The sequence below is a fragment of the Terrapene carolina genome, unplaced genomic scaffold (genome assembly GCF_002925995.2).
Source record: "Terrapene carolina triunguis isolate 2854851 unplaced genomic scaffold, T_m_triunguis-2.0 Scaffold951, whole genome shotgun sequence".
NCBI classification, from domain to species: Eukaryota; Metazoa; Chordata; order Testudines; family Emydidae; genus Terrapene; species Terrapene triunguis.
In genome coordinates, this window is record NW_020665302.1 from 221,791 (window position 1) to 241,892 (window position 20,102).

At 49.7% G+C, this 20,102-nt stretch overlaps 1 protein-coding gene and 1 non-coding gene across 7 annotated transcripts in view; both read left to right on the top strand.

The window, feature by feature from the left end:
- AP1B1 (adaptor related protein complex 1 subunit beta 1) overlaps positions 1-17,376 on the top strand; it is a 67,124-nt gene extending 49,748 nt beyond the window's left edge. For 2 of the 6 annotated variants that reach the window (XM_029913832.1, XM_029913834.1), the window contains 12 exons: positions 1,273-1,532; positions 2,132-2,333; positions 3,439-3,459; positions 4,138-4,167; positions 4,278-4,418; positions 5,335-5,480; positions 7,385-7,514; positions 8,346-8,430; positions 9,559-9,645; positions 12,257-12,411; positions 13,447-13,455; positions 14,758-17,376. In XM_029913832.1, coding sequence (XP_029769692.1) covers positions 1,273-1,532; positions 2,132-2,333; positions 3,439-3,459; positions 4,138-4,167; positions 4,278-4,418; positions 5,335-5,480; positions 7,385-7,514; positions 8,346-8,430; positions 9,559-9,645; positions 12,257-12,411; positions 13,447-13,455; positions 14,758-14,832 — 1,341 coding nt within the window. In that variant the 3' untranslated portion in view covers positions 14,833-17,376. The remainder of the gene's footprint in view (positions 1-1,272; positions 1,533-2,131; positions 2,334-3,438; positions 3,460-4,137; positions 4,168-4,277; positions 4,419-5,334; positions 5,481-7,384; positions 7,515-8,345; positions 8,431-9,558; positions 9,646-12,256; positions 12,412-13,446; positions 13,456-14,757) is intronic. The other 4 variants (XM_029913833.1, XM_026661248.2, XM_026661251.2 and 1 more) reach the window with 4 other exon arrangements.
- On the top strand, positions 6,574-6,673 carry LOC112119289. Its single transcript, XR_002909103.1, has one exon. It is a non-coding gene; the product is annotated as a small nucleolar RNA SNORD125 (small nucleolar RNA).
- Positions 17,377-20,102: the final 2,726 nt, after the last annotated feature.

Here is a 20,102-nt window from a genome sequence, read left to right on the forward strand (position 1 = left end):
TGTGCTTGGACCCCACTGTGCTGGGTGTTCTACAGTCTGATTGTTGCCTTTAGGTGCTACTGCAATAGAAATGTTTAAATATGGATCCATGTTTAGGGCCCTACCAAATTCAGGGTCCATTTTGGTCAATTTCACAGTCATATGATTTTAAAAACCATAAATTTCTTGATTTCAGCTATTTACATCTGAAATTTCACAATGTTGTAATTGAAGGGGTCCTGACCCAAAAAGGAGTTGTGTGTGTGTGTGGGGGGGGTGTTGCAATGTTATTGATGGGGGAGTTGCTGTACTGCTACCCTTACTTCTGTGCTGCTGCTGGCGGCGGTGCTGCCTTCAAAGCTGGGCAGCTGGAGAGTGGCGGCTGCTGGCTGGGAGCCCAGCTCTGAAGGCAGAAGGCCGCCAGCAGCAGCGCAGAAGTAAGGATGGCATGGTATGGTATTGCCACCCTTAATTCTGCACTGCTGCCTGCACAGCTGGGCCTTCAGGCAGCAGCTACCACTCTCAGGCCGCCCAGCTCTGATGGCAGCAACGCAGAACTAAGGGTGGCAATACCCCTCCCCCCTAAAATAACCTTGTGACTCCTCTGCAACTCCGTTTTTGGTCAGGACCCTCAATTTGCACAATGCTGGTCTCCCCCATGAAATCTGTATAGTACAAGGTAAAAGCACACAAACGACCAGATTTCATGGTCCGTGACGCGTTTTTCATGGCCGTGAATTTGGTAGGGCCCTAATCATGTTAGTTGGAAGGGCTTTATGGAAACAGACGGAGGGTTTTCTTGGCTAGTTTTATGTATGATAGAAACCTCTCTACATGCAATTAAATGCTTTGGAGGTTATCATTCGTGCTAAATAAGTCACTAAAATTAAACCTTTTAAAGCTTTCCAGAAATTCCCAGCTTTGATCTCCTCTTGAGCCCATTTTGCTCTCTGTTGCAGCCTTACCACAAAACTGCTTACGACAGACTTCTTAAGAACAGGGAGAAGAGCTGCCTGTCTTTCTCTATCCCTTGTTGTTTCCCCACTAAAGAATACGCACCAAAATGCTTACACCTTGCAGCATGTGTACAACTGGCAGAGTTGATTATATTTTCTATTCTGCCCCCATTCCCTTACCAAATACCTGCAGCAGAATTTGTCGGGGCAGTTGGCCTCTGTCCTGGAGGGAGATTATTAATACTGCTTCCTAGGCCAATGATTAGTAGTCTGTATCCTCTTCCCCTGCTAGATTCAGCCAGCCCATGAATTGCTCTAATTGCTGCATTTCCCAAAGGACTCTGATAATCCGGACCTGCGGGACCGTGGCTACATCTACTGGCGTCTGCTCTCCACTGATCCTGTAGCTGCCAAGGAAGTGGTGCTTGCGGAGAAGCCCCTCATCTCCGAGGAGACGGACCTGATTGAGCCGACCCTGCTGGATGAGCTGATCTGTTACATTGGCACACTGGCCTCTGTCTATCATAAGCCTCCCAGTGCCTTCGTGGAGGGGAGCAGAGGCATTGTGCATAAGAGCTTGCCTCCGCGGACAGGGTCGTGAGTACCTGGCATCTCTCTAGCTGCATCCAGCAGTCTCTGTCTGTTCCTTCTGTTGACAGTATCTGCCATCTGCAGACTCTACCTGGAAACTGCCAGCACTTGTTCATTTAGGCTGAGCAGTGCTGAGCCACACTCAGTCCGCCCCTTCCCAGGGATGGACTTCGCCATGGGGCCAAGTTACCCCTCTATATTCTCAGCAGTACATGATCCCCTTGCAGGGTCTGCAGAGGCCACTGATGATCTCAGCATTGAACTGAAAATCTTTTGAGGTGCTATCTGGTGTTGGCTTCTGGTGCATGGCTTATCTCTATCCACTGGGGAGAGCGTCCCCCTGCAGTAGTAAGTGGCCCCCTTTAGATCCAGTGTTCAGGGTACACGTGCAAGTGGAAGACAAGTCTCTGATCAGTATAATAATGCTGACATATTGGCCCTCTGGCTTGGGTGGGCTCTGGCTGGGAGAGAATGTCTCTCAATATTCCTTGCCCTAGCCTGTTGGAATGAAATCTGTTCCTTCTGCAGTGAGGCCGGATGTCTGTTAGGTCACCCAGATCTCCCTATGGTGTCACATGTTTCACCTTCTCTAACTCCCTCTGCAGGAGCGAAAGTGCAGAGAGCCCTGATGTAGCCCCATCAGGAGCCCCACCTTCAGAGCAACCAGCTGTCATCCCAACTCAGGGTGACCTCCTTGGTGACCTCCTGAACCTTGACCTGGGCCCCCCAGTGAGCGGACCTCCTGTTGCTACATCCTCTGTGCAGATGGGGGCTGTGGATCTTCTTGGAGGTGGCTTGGACAGCTTGGTAGGTCATGGGTTTGTATGCTTGATTTCTAATGGACAGTGCGTTGGTTGTGAATCAAGGTATGTCCCTCGCTGACAGCTGTGCTCATCTGTTGTCTGGCTGTGTCAATAACCTAGACCACTATGGAGCATCCTGCTAATGATACACTAGGCTTCCATCATCACCTTACTGGTGAATCCAGGTCCATGTAGTGCACACCTTCCATTCCAGTTGTATGTGCTCTAGCCTAGGTTCTTACCATCCTGAGGCTGGGATTTGGACTTCGAGCACACACCATGTAATGGGAAGCAGTGGACACAGCATGGTCTGGCTTCTAAACTGGCACGCTTTCCCAGCAAGGCTGGAAATCCCTGACCTGGGCAGTCAGTGTGTTGGCAGGGCACCCAGCACAAGAGGGCTGGGAGTTGTTGGAGAGCCAAGCTGATGTCAAAATGGAACGCTGGCTTGGCATGAAAAGCGGCTGGATTCCAGAGCTTCCTCTGAGCTCTAGGCCTGTTACTGGTCTGGCGTAAGGGCTGCTCACCTCTTTGTTTTGTCCGTAGCAAGCAGGTGCCATGGTGGTCCCTCCCTGATGTGGGAGGAAGGCTCCCAGAAGGTCTGTGTTAGCCTATTTGTGAGCTGAAAAATCAGTAGCCAGAGAAATAACTAGTGTTCTGCTAGGGGCCCTTTAAAGGGCTGTAGATCTGGCCCAAGTAACAAGTCAGAACTGTTTGCTCAGTTTCCTGGGTTGGTGTCAGCAAAGTAGGGTATCCGTGTGAACAAACCAGAGGAGGGCTCTGCTCATAGGTGCTCTAAGCTGGCAGAAACATGTGGTGTCATCCAAGATGCAGGTTCCAAAGCTAAAAAGCACCAGCCAACACGGCACCTCCCTGGCTCTGTTCGTGTCCTGGGATAGGGTCTCTCTGGGGACCTGTTGACTCCAGTGTTTTAGTTGCCCCCTGAATACTTATGCCAGTCTGATGTACTGAGTGGCAATGAAGTTGGACTAATTTCTGTTCCCTCCCTCCCCTTCTCTTGTTTCCCTGTTTGTCTCTCTTCTCTCCTGGCTTGTGTCTCTGTGCATGTGGCTGGCTCTTCTCTTCACCTTGCCTGCTTCTTCTTGGAGATGGGGGACGAGTCTGAAGGGGTATGGATCAGCCCTTTTTACTAGCTCTCTGGAATATACCTAGCCAACCTCTCGTGTGCTCCCCTCACCGATCCCTGCTCCCTGTCACTGTAGTATAGAAGGAACAGTTGGAGTTTGTGAGCTACTATATGCCTGGAGTGGGGTATGAAGAAAGGCCATCAGTTAGCTTGGTTCAAGGCCATCAGACTCATGTTTCATATAGTGCCGTCCCACTCAAATTGTAGCCAACTACCTTAGACCCTTCGGGGCTCCCACTGGGAACCTGCTCCAACACCCAATACCCCACCTCCAAGGCAGCAGAGAGAAACTTTGTTCTATAAGAGTGTCTATGAGTTCCCCATCTCTTCTAAACTATCGGTCTCTCTGGCTGTCTCTGTCCGTGTCTCTGCTCTTGGTTGGTGTGTGTGTGATGCTTAGCTTGTTAGATGTTGGCAAAAAGCAGATCTGAAGCAGACAGTGAAATAACAAATGTGTCCCAGTGACTCGAAGCTACAGGGCCTGCTAAGCAGTCTTGGAACAGTTCCTGACCCCACCCTTCATCCAGTGCTTTTTAAAGAGCCATTGGTAAAATGGGTCATGGCTGTGTGTGTTGGAGATCCCCCCCCCCCCCCATCTGACCCGCTCTTTATTCGCCTGCCACTGCTCTCAGTGATGTTCCTGTTTCTTGTCTCTTTGCAGCTGAGAAGCGATGTAGGAGGCAGTCCTGCAGTGAGTGTGCATCTTCCATGTTTACCAGTCTGTCACATTTTGCACCTTCCTTTTTGTTCTCTCGTTTCTTTCATGGTGCCCAGAGTAACTGGCTTCCTTGTTTCATACAGATGGGTGGCACCGGCTTTACAGCTCCCAGCGCAGTGATGCCTGCGAACCTCGGGCCACCCCCCAGTGGTGGCTTGGGAGACCTCTTTGATCTGGCCGGTGGAGTGGGCACACTGTCAGGATCCCACGTAGCACCCAAAACAGTGAGTGGCACTGCCTGTACTGACCTCCCACCCAAGGCTTTGGCTCTAGCTATCTGGGCTCTAACGTTGCCAGGTTGTATGGACTGCTGCTATTAAAAATCAACATAGGGTGGGGATCCACAGGGAAGTCTTAAGCTGCCCCAAGCTGGTAGAACTTGGGGATGCCCAGGAAGGGGGTGAAGTGTAAATCCTCAGGTGAAATTGTGGAGGGTTGTGTCCGGCAAGCTGTAGCCACACATGGAGGATGTTCAAGGGTGACATATACATTAATGTGTCTTAGATATCCTCTCTCTGTCCAGGTGGGTAAGTTTTATCAACAGGGTGCCTCCCCATCCAAGAACAGCTGGTGGTGGGGACAGTCTGGAGACCCCCTCCTTTGAGGAGGGGCTGCCATTTGTTAGGCCTCAGAGTGAAGGAGAGAATGAGAGTTGATCCCAGAGGATCCTGCGTCCCTAGAAACCTGAGCCTATCTGTGCATAGAGGCAGTACTAGTGAGCTTGCCAGTGTTCTCACCTGCAGTCCCTTGCAGGTATTCACACCCTGGCCCACATTAATGACTCCTTCCAAGAGCCAGTCAGTGTACTGGGAAGATGTGACAAAAAGGGCCTGGGTCCCCGTGGGCTAGAAAGTGCCTGTTCCTTCGCAGGGAGGTTACATGCATGTCTGGTATGTTCCCTGCCTTTGTGAGCTGGAGGAGAGCCAGGGAATCTTGATTTTAAATCCTTAACTTCCTACCTGGAGCAGTAAAATGTTAGATTTGCAGATGGACTGTCTGACTGTGCTGTCCTGACAGGTCAGGAGCTCCTGCTGTTGAGACCTGGACTCCTAAATCCTGTTTGGCTCCTCTGTGATAGGCAGTTCACCTTGTGTTTCAGATCAGGTCAAAATAATTTTCTTCTGTCTTCACATAATATAGGTCTGGCTCCCAGCCATGAAGGCCAAGGGCCTGGAGATTTCTGGCACGTTCAGCCGCCAGGTGGGCGCCATCTCCATGGATCTCTTACTAACTAACAAGGCCTTGCAGGTCATGTCTGACTTTGCCATCCAGTTCAACCGTAACAGGTAAAATACCTGCTGGGCTGCTAGTGCAGCACACTATGCATCCGGTGATCCCAGGAGTCTGCTCAGCCTGGGGAGGGATGCCCTCTTTGGCAGTGTGGGATATGGTTGGAAGCAAGGGGTGAGCTGTCTGCAGAGCTCCTATTGGCCCATTGATATGGGAGCACAGTTGATTGAACTTGGCAGTGGCAAAACCTATAAGCCCCTGGCCTGGCAGGTGGGTCTGTTGCTAGTTCTGGAAGATCAGTGTTGCTGTACCAATCATATGCTCATGAGATCTAAGCTCAGAAAAGACTTTAGGATGGGAACAGCTTTGGCAAGAGAAGTGCTGGTGTGTGCCCTGGGTGCTGTTGGGGTGGAAGGGGCTGTGTGCACTGCACACGGCATATCTCCTGCTGGCCAGTACCCGTGACTTTACAGCCTGTCCTGTCGGGGTAGCAGGCAATGGTGGATGTGTGTAGGGAACGGGCAAAGGGCAGTGATGGTGCTAAAATGACTGTGGGCCTGTCTTACAAACACATAATTTGCGGAGACCGGGGGTGTAAATCTACCCTGTGCTAACCTGCTGTACAGTAAGTGTCCATGTGGAGCCTGCTGCCGTGCACTAAAAGCTCCATTGTTCACATTGGTATACTCCCATTTCAAAGCGGAGTCGGTCTGTAGTGAGCTCTGATCTACTCCGCTTTGAAGTGGGAGCAGATCAAAGCGAAAAGTGGGACTTTTAGTGTGCTGCAGTAGGGTCCATGTGGACGCTTAGAGCACGGTAGGCTAGTGCAAAGTAGATCTGCGCCCCAGCTTGTTGCGAATGAAGTGTTTCTATAGTCAGGCCCTAAAGGAAAAGCAGTGACCACGTATCCACCAACTTCTGGGAAGCAGAGCCTGCATTTTTCCTTTAGTTATTCTAGGGCCATCACTGCTCCTCTTGCATTACAGCCTGGGGGAGTCCAACCATCTAGGGAAGCTAAACCTCAGAGTCATCTTGGTGCTCAGCAGAGGTTCAGGCTGGACAAGCACTAGAAGGAAGTGTCTGTGGAGCTAGAGGGCAGGGGTGACCACGTAAAGCCTGGGTAGATAGCACATCCTGTAGTCCCATCAAGGTAGAAACAGCCTCACGTGATGATCCTTCTCTCCCTGAGTGCCCATGGTGATGAGTAAACCTGAGCCTCTAAGAAGTTGACTGAAGAGGCTGGCCCTCAGTTAAGAACAGAGATTGAACAAGACCCCCCGTTGCTGGTAACGGGTCCTCCTCGTTAGCCGTGTGTCTTCTGCTAAGCTGAATAACACTCCCTGTGTGTCCAAAGGAGCAAAAGGCGCTCCAGCCCCGGCTCACGGGGTGCCTGAGGGCTCTGGAGTTGTCCCTACTAGTATGAGGTTGCTTAGAAATAAAGATGCAGGGTCTCAGGGTTTGGATACTTGCCAATGCCCCATACCCACCATGGTTGAGATGTAATGGGTTTGAATCAACAACCTGTGATGGTCAGACATGCCATGCTCTGCTTTGACTGTGGATGATCTGGTGTGTGGTTGTTGAACATGCTGCTCCATAGTTTGGGAGGAGGATTTGAATGGAGTGTGTGTGAGAGGTAATGATGCTGTGTGAGTGCCCAGCATAGGCAGAGAGGAAGGAAGGAGTTGCAGAGTGTGAGCAGACAGGCTATCGGTGTGGTTTAGTGTCCCCGAGCACATCACAGGCTGGAATTGCGCAGGCCAATCTGCCACGCTGCCAGATCAGCAAGGTGCAAATACTTACAAGCTGGTGTGTGCGCCATCCAGGGAAGGAGATTTGACGTGTGCTGCCATTAGCATCCTCCCACCACCTGGCAGGAAACTTACAGCAAGCAACAGAAATCCTAGCGGCCGCCTTTCTCTTTCCACTAACTCACCTACTCTTTGGGGTGTCCCCACAGCTTCGGCCTGGCGCCAGCTGCTCCTCTTCAGATCCATGCCCCTCTTGCTCCCAACCAGACTGTGGAGATCTCCCTCCCTCTGAACACAGTTGGCTCTGTCATGAAGATGGATCCTCTTAACAACCTCCAGGTGAGGCTGTGTGGGGGAGGCACTGAAAGCAGCAGGGATGTGCTGGTGGCCTTCTCTCCCAAGTGCACACAAGCCTCATTAGTGGACCAGCCTAAATGGCACAGTGGGGCTGGGATGGGCAAGGAGAGCCACAGCGGAGAATCTGAAACTCGTACCAGCATGAAGTTTAGTTGTGGGAGCAGAAAGGGAAGCTGAGATGAAATGGGTAATACCAGAATATTGAGATGGGACGTGGAGAGATGCAGTATTTCCCTGCTGCCTTCTCTCTTTCTCCAGGAAAAGGGAAACCTTGTTCTGGTCCAGTGTTGAGCTCTGATGCAGACTGGTTTCTCTGCTTACAGAACAGGGAGCCCTTCTCAGCATATGGCTAGGCCAAGAGATGCAACTGAATACACTCTCCCAGCTTCACAAAGTGCTAGCAGTCAGTACCCAGGCTTGGCCTGAGGAAGGAGACTCAACTGATCTTTCTGCTCCAGCTACTGAGTAGGAATGGGGTCTAAGAGGAGGATAATTACAGTGGAGTGTAAGATTGTAGGTTTGGGACTGGCTGCTGTTCTCCAGTTTTATTACAGTTCTGCTCTTCAGTTAAATAATGCCGGCAGTGCTCAGCCACTATGAGCACCATGTGACCAGTTTAACTCTTTGCCTAGGAGATTAAAGGCTGGGATTAGAACTCAGGAGTTCTTGGTTCCCAGCTGTGTGCTGATTCCACTAGACCCTGTGCCTTGCATCAAATACATCAGTGTATGTCATGTCGGGTTTCACCTGTGAACTGCCTTCCTGGGCTAGATCAGGAATAGAAGCTAACACCCTCTGTCCCCTTGGTACCAGGTTGCAGTGAAGAACAACATTGATGTGTTCTACTTCAGCACCTTGTACCCACTGCACATCCTCTTTGTGGAAGATGGGAAGATGGGTGAGTTGATGGGGATTCTCTATCCTGGACTTGTGGGAGAAGGTAACGAGACAGGGTGTGGGTGAGTGAGTAAATGGAAGAGGGGAGGTAGTGTGAGAACTACTGTAGGCAGTACAGAAATGTTGCCTGTATAGATGCAATTCCACTGCTGATCCTTAGCTGATGCTGTATCCTGTTCAGATGGAATCCTTACAGTGTGATATTTCTAGCCCTGTAGTTCATGACTCTTGGGACTCATTTTAAGAGAAACGAGGAGAATGAATCTGGGAATGTCACACCGCAGGGCTGAGCTCTGATGAGCAGGGCGGGAGGCGTCAGAGCCGAGTTAACCTCTGCCTCAGTAAGCCTGGAGTTAGGACTGAATTGCCCCTTATCAAGCCGTTAGTCCTCACTGCTTTTCTCTTCCACCGCTTTCCACAGCAGGGCTTGGGAAAGGACTGGAGACAGTTACTGAGCATAACTAGAGCCAAGCCCCACCTTCATCTGATTCTGACCCTTCTAGGAGTCCTCTAGAATGCGACTTTTGCTAGTGCGTGTGTGTGCGTGTGTGTGTGTGAGTGAGTGAAAAATATATACGTGTGCGCGCGCACACCCGTCTACACAAGACACTACAACCATGCTGAAAAATTAAGCAAGGATGTAGCAGAACAGTGCTAGATTCAGCCGTGCTCCAGTACAGTTCTGCCCCCATTGTTCAAAGCCTGGATTGTACAGTCATGTTTTTCTTGTATCATTACTATTTTTCTTCTTCTAATGAAATACTTTAAACAGGGCTGGTGTATGCTTTGGCAATTAATTAAACTAATCTGAATTAAAGCCACTTCATTCTGAATGAGTGTCCACACAGGGGTTTAACGCAGTTTAGCTAATCCACTTTCAGTTCACACCTTTAGTTAATCTGGATTAATTTTCCAAGTGTCCCCATGTAGACAAGTCCTAAGGGAATAAAGTATTGAGGCTGACCTCCTTCCATAGATTGCTGGAGGCTACTCCCTGTGGGTGTCTGTGGAAAGGAGGGGAGTCCTTCCTTAAGGGGCTTGGGCAGAGTTGTTTGTCTGGAGTGATGTGCAAGTGAGGTGGCTGATCCCACAGATTTCACGCTGTGTACCTACTTGTCTCCCTCTCCAGAGCGGCAGATGTTCCTGGCCACCTGGAAGGACATTCCAAATGAGAATGAAGCCCAGTTCCAGATCAAAGACTGTCCTCTCAGTGCAGGTGAGTTCCAGTAGTTCAGCTCCTTCAAAATGGGGCCCAAACTCAGCTTAGTGTTGAGTTGGTTTGGGCTGTACCTAGTGTCTGCAGGCTGTAGAAACCTATTGGTTGGAATAATCCACATCTATAGAGCCAAAAGCAATACTTTTTCAAAGCCAGTGCCAATTGCTCCCCACCCTCTAGCTCTGATTTCCTGTGGAGTGACAGCAGGTATTGCCAAGCAGAGATGACTTGACTTGATTAAGAGTCAGCGGAGTAGATCCCTGCTCTGTAATGCACCCATGGAGCCCCGTCAAACCAGGGTGCTCGCTGAATGCTTCAGTGCTGCCCCTTCCTGCGGAGAGGTTGTGGGCAAACAGGTCCTTCTCTGCTGCCCAGTGAGGTTCTCTTTCTGCAGCGACCCATTCGCGCCTGAATTACTTGCCCCTTGCCAAAGCAGAGACCATTAATTGTGCCCTAGTGCTGTCTGACAGTTCTAGATCAGATAAACTCCTGCTGTGTAATCAGAGAGAGCAAATCTCATTTCATTTCCTCCCACGCCTCCGTATCCTCTTGTTTCCAAGCAGCTGTGGCTGCCTTGACTGGATGGGATTGTTAGTCCTTGTTTTCTGCCTGGGGTCAGATGTCCATTTTGACACAGCAGGAATCAAGAGGGTGAAAAACCAATGCAGACCAAATCCATTTGTCCCTGCTGCTTGTTCCAGTGCAGCACAATGTACTGACCTTTACGAAATGAAAGGTAGAGGAGACTGAGTGGCTGAGAGACTTGGTAACAAGATACAGAGCATTTCACGCTGAGCTGTTTATTGCAATCCAGCTTGGGACAGAAGTGAGCAAATGCTACTGCCACTCAGTAATGGTTGCCTGAAATGAGCTGCCCTTGCGTTCGCCTAGAGCAGTGGTTCCCAAAGTGGGGTTCGCGAACCCCTGGGGGTTCGCAGAACGTTTCAGGGGGTTCGAAAGAAAAATTTCATTAATGGCGGCCAGAGGACTCTGCTGGGACCCAGTTGCAGGGCAGACAGCCCGAGCCCCAGGGAGAGCGGGGCCGGGCAGTTTGAGCAGGCAGCCCGAGCCCTCCCCTGTCAGCGGGGGAGCCGGCAGCCCGAGCGCTCCCCCGTCAGCCAAGGAGCCGGCAGCCCGAGCCTCGTGGAGAGCGGGCAGTTTGAGCCGGCAGCCCCAGCGCTCCCCTGTCAGTGGGGGAGCCGGCAGCCCGAGCCCCAGGGAGAGCGGGGGCCGGGCAGTTGGGGCAGGCAGCCCGAGTCCCGGCGGTCAGTGGGGGAGCCGGCAGCCCGAACCACAGCGCTCCGCGCAGGGCTGGCAGCCTGAGCCCCAGGGAGAGCAGGGCCCGGCAATTGGGGCCAGCAGCCCGAGCCCTGCCCCCGTCAGCAGGGGAGCCGGCAGCCTGAACCCCAGCCCGAGCCCCAGGAATTTGCCAAATCTCATCTACAGCCAGAACCACAGCCCTCCTTGTTACCACCAGCCACAACCTCACCTGAAACTAGAGGTGGGTGAAAAATACCAAGCATTTTTCACAGAAAGTTTTGAATTTTTTTCACATTTTTCAAAATTCCCCATGAAAAATTTACAAAAAACTGAAACGGAAAAATGGTCCATTTTCAAAAACTGTTTTCATGAAACACTTTCTGATTTTTGAAAACCAAAAATGAATTTATTTTTATTCGAAACCATTTTTTTTAAAAACAAAAGCCAAAAAAACATTTTACAGAAACATTTTTGGTTTCTGGTTTTTCTATGTTCATTACAAAAAGTTTCAATTACAAATATTTTTCAGAGGTTCATAGATTCCGGGCCCAGCAGTTGGGGCATCCATCACACTGAGGAAATTTAAACTTAAATCCCTGAAAATATTCATTTTTAGGAGGGGGTTCACGAGATTTCACAATTTAGTGAAAGGGGTTCGCGGGCTGTTAAAGTTTGGGAACCACTGGCCTAGAGACTCATGCCTCCGTCACAAAAGCCACGAACACCAGGCGGTGTTTAAATCGAGCCCTTCTCAGGGTGCTAGGAAATAGTGAATTGACCCTGTCTGTGGGAGGCCCAGCTAAGCTCGGCCCCGCTCCTCCCTTTAAGAGTCACTATATGGCATAAGGATGCTGGCGTCAAGTCTTGCTCATCCTTAGCAGGAGTCTGTTAAGGAACTGCTGGTGAAGTCTCAGCTTCTTCCACCATAAGTCTGCAGGGAATGATACAGAGAATATGCTTATGTACGTTGTAGTGCTGTGGATTTGCTTGGACAGTATATTTGCCTAGGAGTCACTCATGGGAGGAAGGTTGGCTTACGAGTCGGGGGAGCAGAGCAGCTGTTTTTGCAGCTTCGTGCCATGTGCTAAGAGAAACAGAACCCTGAATTTGGGTTTTGGCAGGTAAACAAAAGGAACTGCTTGTCACATATTTGGCTTTAAATTCAAAGACTTCACACAGATTCTTACTGATCTGGGATCTCAATCCTCTTTTAAACAAGGTGTGTATGTTTCAGGCCTTCTAACCAGAAACAGCTGGTTCCTGCAGCACACTGCATGGTGACATCCAGCTGACATCGTATTTCCAGTGCTCCTAGCCATAGCAACTCAGCTGTGTCTGTCTATCCACCCAGATGCTGTTAGCAGCAAGCTTCAAGGCAGCAACATCTTCACCGTAGCCAAGAGGAACGTAGAGGGCCAAGACATGCTGTACCAGTCTCTCAAACTGACCAATGGGATCTGGGTCCTGGCAGAGCTACGAATCCAACCCGGCAGTCCCAGTTTCACGGTAAGACCAGCTCCTCCCTCCTGTTCCAAAATAGGCTAGCACATAGGGTTGCCAACGTATTTCAAAAATAAGGGGCTGTTCTCTTAGCGCTCCCGCCCCGCCCCACCCCACCCCACCCGACCCCACACTAAGCAGGACTCACTTCCATTGGCCAGGGTTATTTCATGCTGCTTTTTGCATCACTCTGTCTTGTTGGACAGAGGTGAAGAAATAAGGGACGTCCCTTGTGATTAGGGACTGTTGGCAGCCCTACTAGTACTCCTCAAGACACCAGGCTTGTTCCCCGCCTCCTCTGCTTAGAAAGTTGGCCCTGATTCAGATTTCCCTTTCAGTAAACATTCCTCTGTGGTGTTGGCAACCCCCAACACAGCAGCCTTGTGTTAGTGTGTGAGAACGGGTGATGTCATTGGCCAGTCTGTCTTGTTAAGCTGGGTGATCTGCAGTGGCACTTCCTGATAAGCAAGGGGTTAACCTGAGCTCAGCTTTCCCTGGCCCTTGTACAGGTGCTCATTGGAACGGGCTGGGCGGGGTCAGGACCCTTCACTAATTGTACCAGCTGAGTTGTTCAACAGGTTATAGTGACACAGGATAAACACTGGGGAAGCGTATTTGATTAAGACAGCTCAAATCATTTTTACTGTGTTAGTAACTAACACAAGTAAGGAAAATGCTTATTTTCATAGTGTTCCTTTAAATTCAGACTAAGATTCCTTTAAAAAAAAAAAAAAAATCCCTTGAGCATGTATCCTGGACCATAGAGAGAGCCAGACAACAGCAGCTGCAAAGAATTAACCCGAACACAGATGATTGCAATTAGCCCTGCACTTACCTTGTCTGAGACATGAGTGCTCAGTCATCAGAATGTGGTGAGCTGTTTCAGCCAGTCCCAGCTGAAACTGGCTGTAGAGGTTCCCCTGGCAGTTTTTTTTTTTGTTCTGTTGCGTTCTGATGAGCTCTCTGTTTGCATCTGGGTTCACATTTCTCTGTATGTTTTGTTGCTGCATGCCCACCGCTGGCCTGCCCCTGATGTTGCAGGATTTGGAGGTTAGCAGACTATATTTCCCCCCCTTTTTTTTTTCGCTGTATACAGCTGCTCTCATCATTTCACCCCTGATATTACCTCCTCCTGTCCGCCTCATTTCATTTCTTTCCCTCATGCTGTTGCTGCCTCCAGCACACCCTGAGTAGCATGGGGCCGCTGATGCATGGTAGATCCAACCACAGAAGGTTTTGGAAGGGGGCTGGGGGAAGCGAGAACCAGATAAAATGACACACACACACTCTCTTCTGGAAAATGCTAGCAGAGCATGGCTTGGCCCAGACTGTCAAAAGTGACTAGCCATTTTGGATGCTTAGCTTGAGTAGCCTTAAAGGGGCCTGCATCTTAAGTGCCAAGCACCCACCCTCTGAACATCAGGCCCATCTTACGGTGTCTCCAGACAAACACCCCAAAATGGATGTACCCAAAATCACTAGTGACTTCTGAAAAACCTTGCCCTAGTGACTACACCCTGTGTCTAGCACCCAAGTGGACCTTGCCAGTTGTGTTCTAGATTTCTTCTTTCTGGTTTTAGGAACTAATTGAGCTCAAACCAAAGAGAATTGTGTAAATTTTAATCTTATCTGGTAAGTAACTTCAAGGCATTAGTTTCAATTAATGATGAGACATAACACTTCAGGTTTCTGCCCAGGTGAATAATGTATTAACAGCCAACAGTTCAAAGCCCCAAACAGGCAGAGGTAGGGAGTGTGCGTGCATGTGCGAATGACTGTCTCTAGCTCATTTGTGCTCCCTACACCTTTTGTGCCTATAGATCACATGCATATGGCTTGCAGGCAACTCTGCCTCTCAACCTGCCCTGGGGAATGATGCTGGGTGAGGGAATGGATGGACGGGACCCAAATCGGGAAGGGAAGCAAGCGGGTGACGTTAAATGGGGGGATCAATTTCTTTAGCCTAAATAACTTTTGTCTCTAACCTTAGTCTCCTGACTCAGTATCTCTGAAGTCAGTTTTACAACAACGAGGGGAGACGTTGGCTGGTCTGTGTGGGATGGAGGTGAAGTTTGGCCTTTGGAAGCCAACGCCCGGTTGAGTGGCAGGGCATCGGAGGCTTGGCTTTGCTGCACATCCATGGCACCGAAAGCTTTCGAGGTTTTCTTCGAAGGCTTTGGATGGCCATTCCACTAGGTCTTTAGCATGCTTCTCTTCACCCACCCACAAACCTTTCGCTAGAGATTCTGATCCAGTGCCCCAGTTACTAACTGCTGGCGAGTCGAAAGTGAGTGCCTCCCTTGCAGTGCTGAGTAAGGTGCCATTGAGTTGTTTTTCCCTCTTTCCGTGCAGCTGTCTCTGAAGTGCCGAGCGCCCGAGGTATCCCAGTATGTTTACCAAGCATATGAAACCATTCTGAAGAACTGAGGCACCCACCTCATCCTCCTCTCTCTCCTCCCGCATCCCAAATGAGGAAATGGGGACCATAACCTGTGTGCATGTTTCCTCTTGACCTTGGAAGGAACAAATGCAAGATCAAGATACTCTGGAAACTTCAAACTGGCGCCCCCCTGATGCTGAAAATGGTGTGAGCGGCAGTGCCTAGCATTCCATCTTCAGCTCTCTGGGGATGGGGTGGGAGGAGAGGGGGACAGGGGGAGGGATCTTGTTGCGATTCAATGCATCAGTGTAGAATTCTTTCATGTGAAGTAATGCAGTGTCCTCTTTGCTGACGTTGCCCCTTTAAGAGCCCTGTTTTTTGCCCTTGTACTCTTACTGAAATTAAGAGAGCGTGCGTGAGAATCTGGGTGGGAAGGCAGTGCCCATTGAGTCTCATTACTATCTTCAAATCCATTTCCCCCGACCTTCCCAGCCAAATAAATGAATCAACACTTTGGTGCTTAAATACGGCTTGTGCTACATCGCCAAGCCCAGCCCTGGGAAGACAGCGGTGATGGGTCTCTTGCATTTAAACACGTGTTGTCTGGTGAAGAATTCATCGCTAATAACCCCTCTTCTGATGGGATAGCTATGCTGAAGCACCGCTTCTTCCTCCTCCTTTCATGGTGACCTGTTACTTGGGGTGGATTTGCTTCCAGTCCTGCTTGGAAAAATCCAGAAGCATCACTTGTGCTGATTTGTGCTTAATGTGCCTCTGAGCCTCCCTTATTTCTAGGAGTGGACAATAAAAAGGGACTCTTTGCTGAAGCTTGGCACAAGGTCTCAGCCTGGGGGGAATTGTGGGAATTTGGGGGGCTGGGGGAGGTGTAACAGGAGTTGGAAATGATTTGGGGCTCTTTGCCTCTGCAGATCAAGTTGTTCTGTAACTTGCCGAAGCTTTGTGTCTGCAGAGTGGACAGCTTTGAAGGCAGCTAGCTAATGATGAATTGATGCCTTGAGTATTTTTTCAAGGTGGCAAATCTCCATTTAGAGCTCTCCTTCCCCCTTTGAAATTTAACTGACCAAGGCACTTGCTTTTCTTTGTTCTGCGGATACAAGCTCCATTCCCTTCCCTCTGCAAGCCCTCAGGTTCTATAAGGGATAGTGCGGTTCCAGACCTGGAACAGATCTCAGTAGATGTCATCTGTTCCTTTAAAAGGCTAGTTTGAGTTTACCCCCAAACACTGAGGTACCCTTAAGCAGAGGGTTTGATCTCTTCCTAGGCTGTAGGGGGTTAGCAGGAGTAATCTGTCTTGGAACAGAATAGCCCCTTTTCTTGCACTGCAAACCCTCCATTCAGCGTGTATTTCCTCAGTCTGGTTGGGATTGTCAAAAGAGCCTAGGGGGCTAAGTACCATTGGAAGTCACAGCCTGTACCCACAACTGCTATGAAGAGGGCTGTTACCATCTCTGGGGGACATAATGCACACTCAGAATTAACACAAGGAAGGACAAAATACTCATTGTTAGTATTAGGGCCACGGTGACTCCATAGGAGATGGCTCTGAAGACTAATAAGGGATGTACCAAATCATATGCCAATATTCATTATAATCCTCCCATCACCATGGTCCTTGAATTGAGCTTTCCAGGAAGGAGTTTCCTCATGTTTATGACTGGTTTGCTAACTGCCCTGGGACACATCAGGCTTCCGTTGCTGTCTCTGTGAGGCTCCCCCTCCAGTGTCTGTGCTGTTCCGATTCCTTAACCACAACAGCAGATGTGATCAGCCATCCGAACAACTCCCTCCCCATCACTGTTTCCAGTATAGGTTTCGATGGGTCAGGGGAGTGGGTGGCATCTGCAATTTTTGTGCCCTTAGGGCCCATGTAACTCTCCTGTGCTCATCAGCTACAGCAATCCCAGCAGAAGTGGGGTGCGGCTGTTTCTCTGCTGAGCATTTAAGCCTTTTCCTATTTGTTGCTTCTGTAGGGGGGAGGGAGGGGCAGGGGTTACGCCTTTGGAAATCAGTGACACTAATGTTCTTTCCCCCTCCAGAAATAATAATAAAAGCAATTGACCGCCCTTAAATAGAAGTGTTTGGTGCGAGTTTTCAGATCCCTACAGTAAATATATCTAATATATATAATATCGTATGTTTACTTGTGTTTTAAAAGAAGTAACATTGAATAAAGGTGACATCTTCCCATCAATCTGCTCTGTGCAGAGGATGGGGTCAGGGAAATAGATGGCTCTGAGTGACAGATGCTCCTTCTATGCTGGTTTCTGCTGCCTCTGATTGCTTGGTTGCTAAATTGCCTTGCTACTTGGACACACTTCTTCCACCTCTGGCATCAGTTCAGTCCTTTCCCTTGAGTTTATTGCTGATGTTCAGTCATGTGGCCTGCAGGGGAGGAACTGTCCTATTGAGAAACCAGAGCAGGGTTCTGGCCCTTCCAGCGGGGGTTTATACAGGTGCATTTCCCCACTACAGGACCCCAAAAGGGTTGTTTGTTAACTAAGTGGCAGCCAAGGATTCCAGCAGCTTGAGCTTCCTCAGGCTATGTCTACACTACAGCTGGATCGATGCACTGGGGGGGTCAATTTAGCAGGTCTAGTGAAGACCCACCAAATGGACCACAGATCGCTCTCCGGTCGACCCCGGTACTCCACCCTGAACGAGAAGAGTAAGGTAAGTCGACGGGAGCGTGTCTCCTGTTGACCCAGCACGGTGTAGACACCGCAGTAAGTCAACCTATGTTATTGACCTAGCTGGAGTAGTGTAACTTAGGTCGACTTACTGCAGTAGTGTAGACATAGCCTCAGTGTGGTGTCTGGGCCAGCCCAAGATATTGGCCAGCAGGAGCTATTGAAACTTGATCAGTACTTTCCGCTCAGAGCAGAGATCACAGGGTGTGTTATGTATCTGAATCGGCTGAAGACTAGCTGATCACATCACGCCGCACTGGCTGGCCACAGCTGGTGTCGCCCATATGGCCTCAGCTCAGGTGGTCATTAATATCCATACCACCACCCCCGTCAGCCACTTACCTGAAAATCCACCCCCCTTTCCATTACTGCAGCCTTGGACACCTGCTATCATTGCTTTTCAGTCTGTCTTTGAACTTCCTTCCGCTTGAAAGCTTGTGGAGGAGTATAGACAGCAATAATCTCACCTTCATTGAATAGAGCAGGAGCCGATGCAACACACCCTCTGAACACAAGAGGGAGCCCAGAAATGGGAGTAGAGGAGAGAGTAAGCTGGGGAAAGCTGTTCCATTCCTCCTGTCCTATTCTCAGGTATGTACTGCGTTTACTCCTGTTCTCAACTCAAGTTGAAGTGGAATCCCTTTCCCAGCCTCTGCTGCGTCTCCAGGGGAGTAAAAGCTTATATACAGATATGGGCTTTCTGGCCCCATGTGGTTGGGTTGGAGAGAATGGGGGAAGGTCTGGACTGCCATAGTCCTGCCCACTTTCTCTCCCTGTCCCCCAGTGCTGTGTGTAGAATATGTAAATGCTAAGGGTAAAATCCAAGTCCCATTGAAATCAATTGGGAGTTTTCCCGTTCACCTCAGTGGGGTCAGGATTTTACTATGTGACTACCAGTAGCTAAGCAGTCTCCTGTCCTGGTGTATTGTGAGAGTGGATAGGGAAAGGTCTGCAGCGGTCACTTACTCTCTGCATTGGTAGACTGAGCATCCGCTGTCGATAATCCCAGCGGAGTAGAAAGAGCCAAGGCTGCAGTGCAGCTGGCATGTGCGGCTTTAGCTGAGCTAGGAGCTGGGGATTGCTGAGGTCTCTTCATCTTCCTTGCGCCTGTGGAAGCCAGCTCTGGTTACATCCCTGGAAGGAACAAGAAGCTGTAAAACGGTTGACTGGAGCACAGTAGACACTTAGGTCAGGATTGTGTGTTGTGGACCAGTGGCCTCTGTCTCAGTTACAAGATTGTTGCTGAAGATTTCATTCTGTACTGAACCTGCTGAGCAGAGGAGTTTATCACTGGCCATGGGACCATCTCTTCTGCTGTGTCCATAATGCTTTGGCTTCCCCTTTAGCCACACAAGCAGGACAAGAGGGGATTTGATTTAGTTGACTAGTTTTTTGGTGGTTGTAGCAATCATTTGAAGTACACAGAGTTCAAAAGTATGCTGCTCAGATCCCAGGGTTAAAGATCAACCTGCTCCTGGCCCTCTGATCGTCTAGCCTGCGTGGGGAGCCGAAGGACAGGCCTTTTATAATAGCTGGCACTTACCGCACTCTTCATCCCAATAGCACAAGACTTTCCCAAAGGTGGTAAGTAGTGCTGCTTTCACTTCCTCTCCCCCCTCAAACACAGCACATCCAACACTGGGATAGAGACACAGAGGTGAAGTGACTTACCGTGATCACACAGCAAGCTCCTTCCTAGTCCCCTGCTCTAACTATTAGACCTGCTACCGTCTCCTATCAGGATAAAACTATTATTGAAATACCTGTTGGCTTATTCTGTTTGCTGCACTGGCTGAGGCTTAATGGCTCACCAATCCCTTCCTCTGCCAGTGAGCAAAGATTAATCCAGTGAGCTGGTCTCCGCTGTACCTGGGCAGGAGCTGGCACTGTCTGCCATGCAGATCACTGCTCTCTGATCTGTGCAATGACTGGCTCTCTTCTTAACCATAATGGAGTAGGACAAATCCCTTCTCCCTGGCCTACTCCTTTCACAGCTCCTCATCTCCATGCCCAGTCTGACCTAGCTGCCATAGATTCTAGGACTGGAAGGGACCTCGAGAGGTCATCGAGGCCAGTCCCCTGCCCGCATGGCAGGACCAAATACTGTCTAGACCATCCCTGATAGACATTTATCTAACCTACTCTTAAATATCTCCAGAGATGGAGATTCCACAACCTCCCTAGGCAGTTTATTCCAGTGTTTAACCACCCTGACAGTTAAGAACTTTTTCCTAATGTCCAACCTAGACCTCCCTTGCTGCAGTTTAAGCCCATTGCTTCTTGTTCTATCCTTAGAGACTAAGGTGAACAAGTTTTCTCCCTCCTCCTTATGACACCCTTTTAGATACCTGAAAACTGCTATCATGTCCCCTCTGTCTTCTCTTTTCCAAACAAAACAAACCCAATTCTTTCAGCCTTCCTTCATAGGTCATGTTCTCAAGACCTTTAATCATTCTTGTTGCTCTTCTCTGGACCCTTTCCAATTTCTCCACATCTTTCTTGAAATGCGGTGCCCAGAACTGGACGCAATACTCCAGTTGAGGCCTAACCAGCGCAGAGTAGAGCGGAAGAATGACTTCTCGTGTCTTGCTCACAACACACCTGTTAAT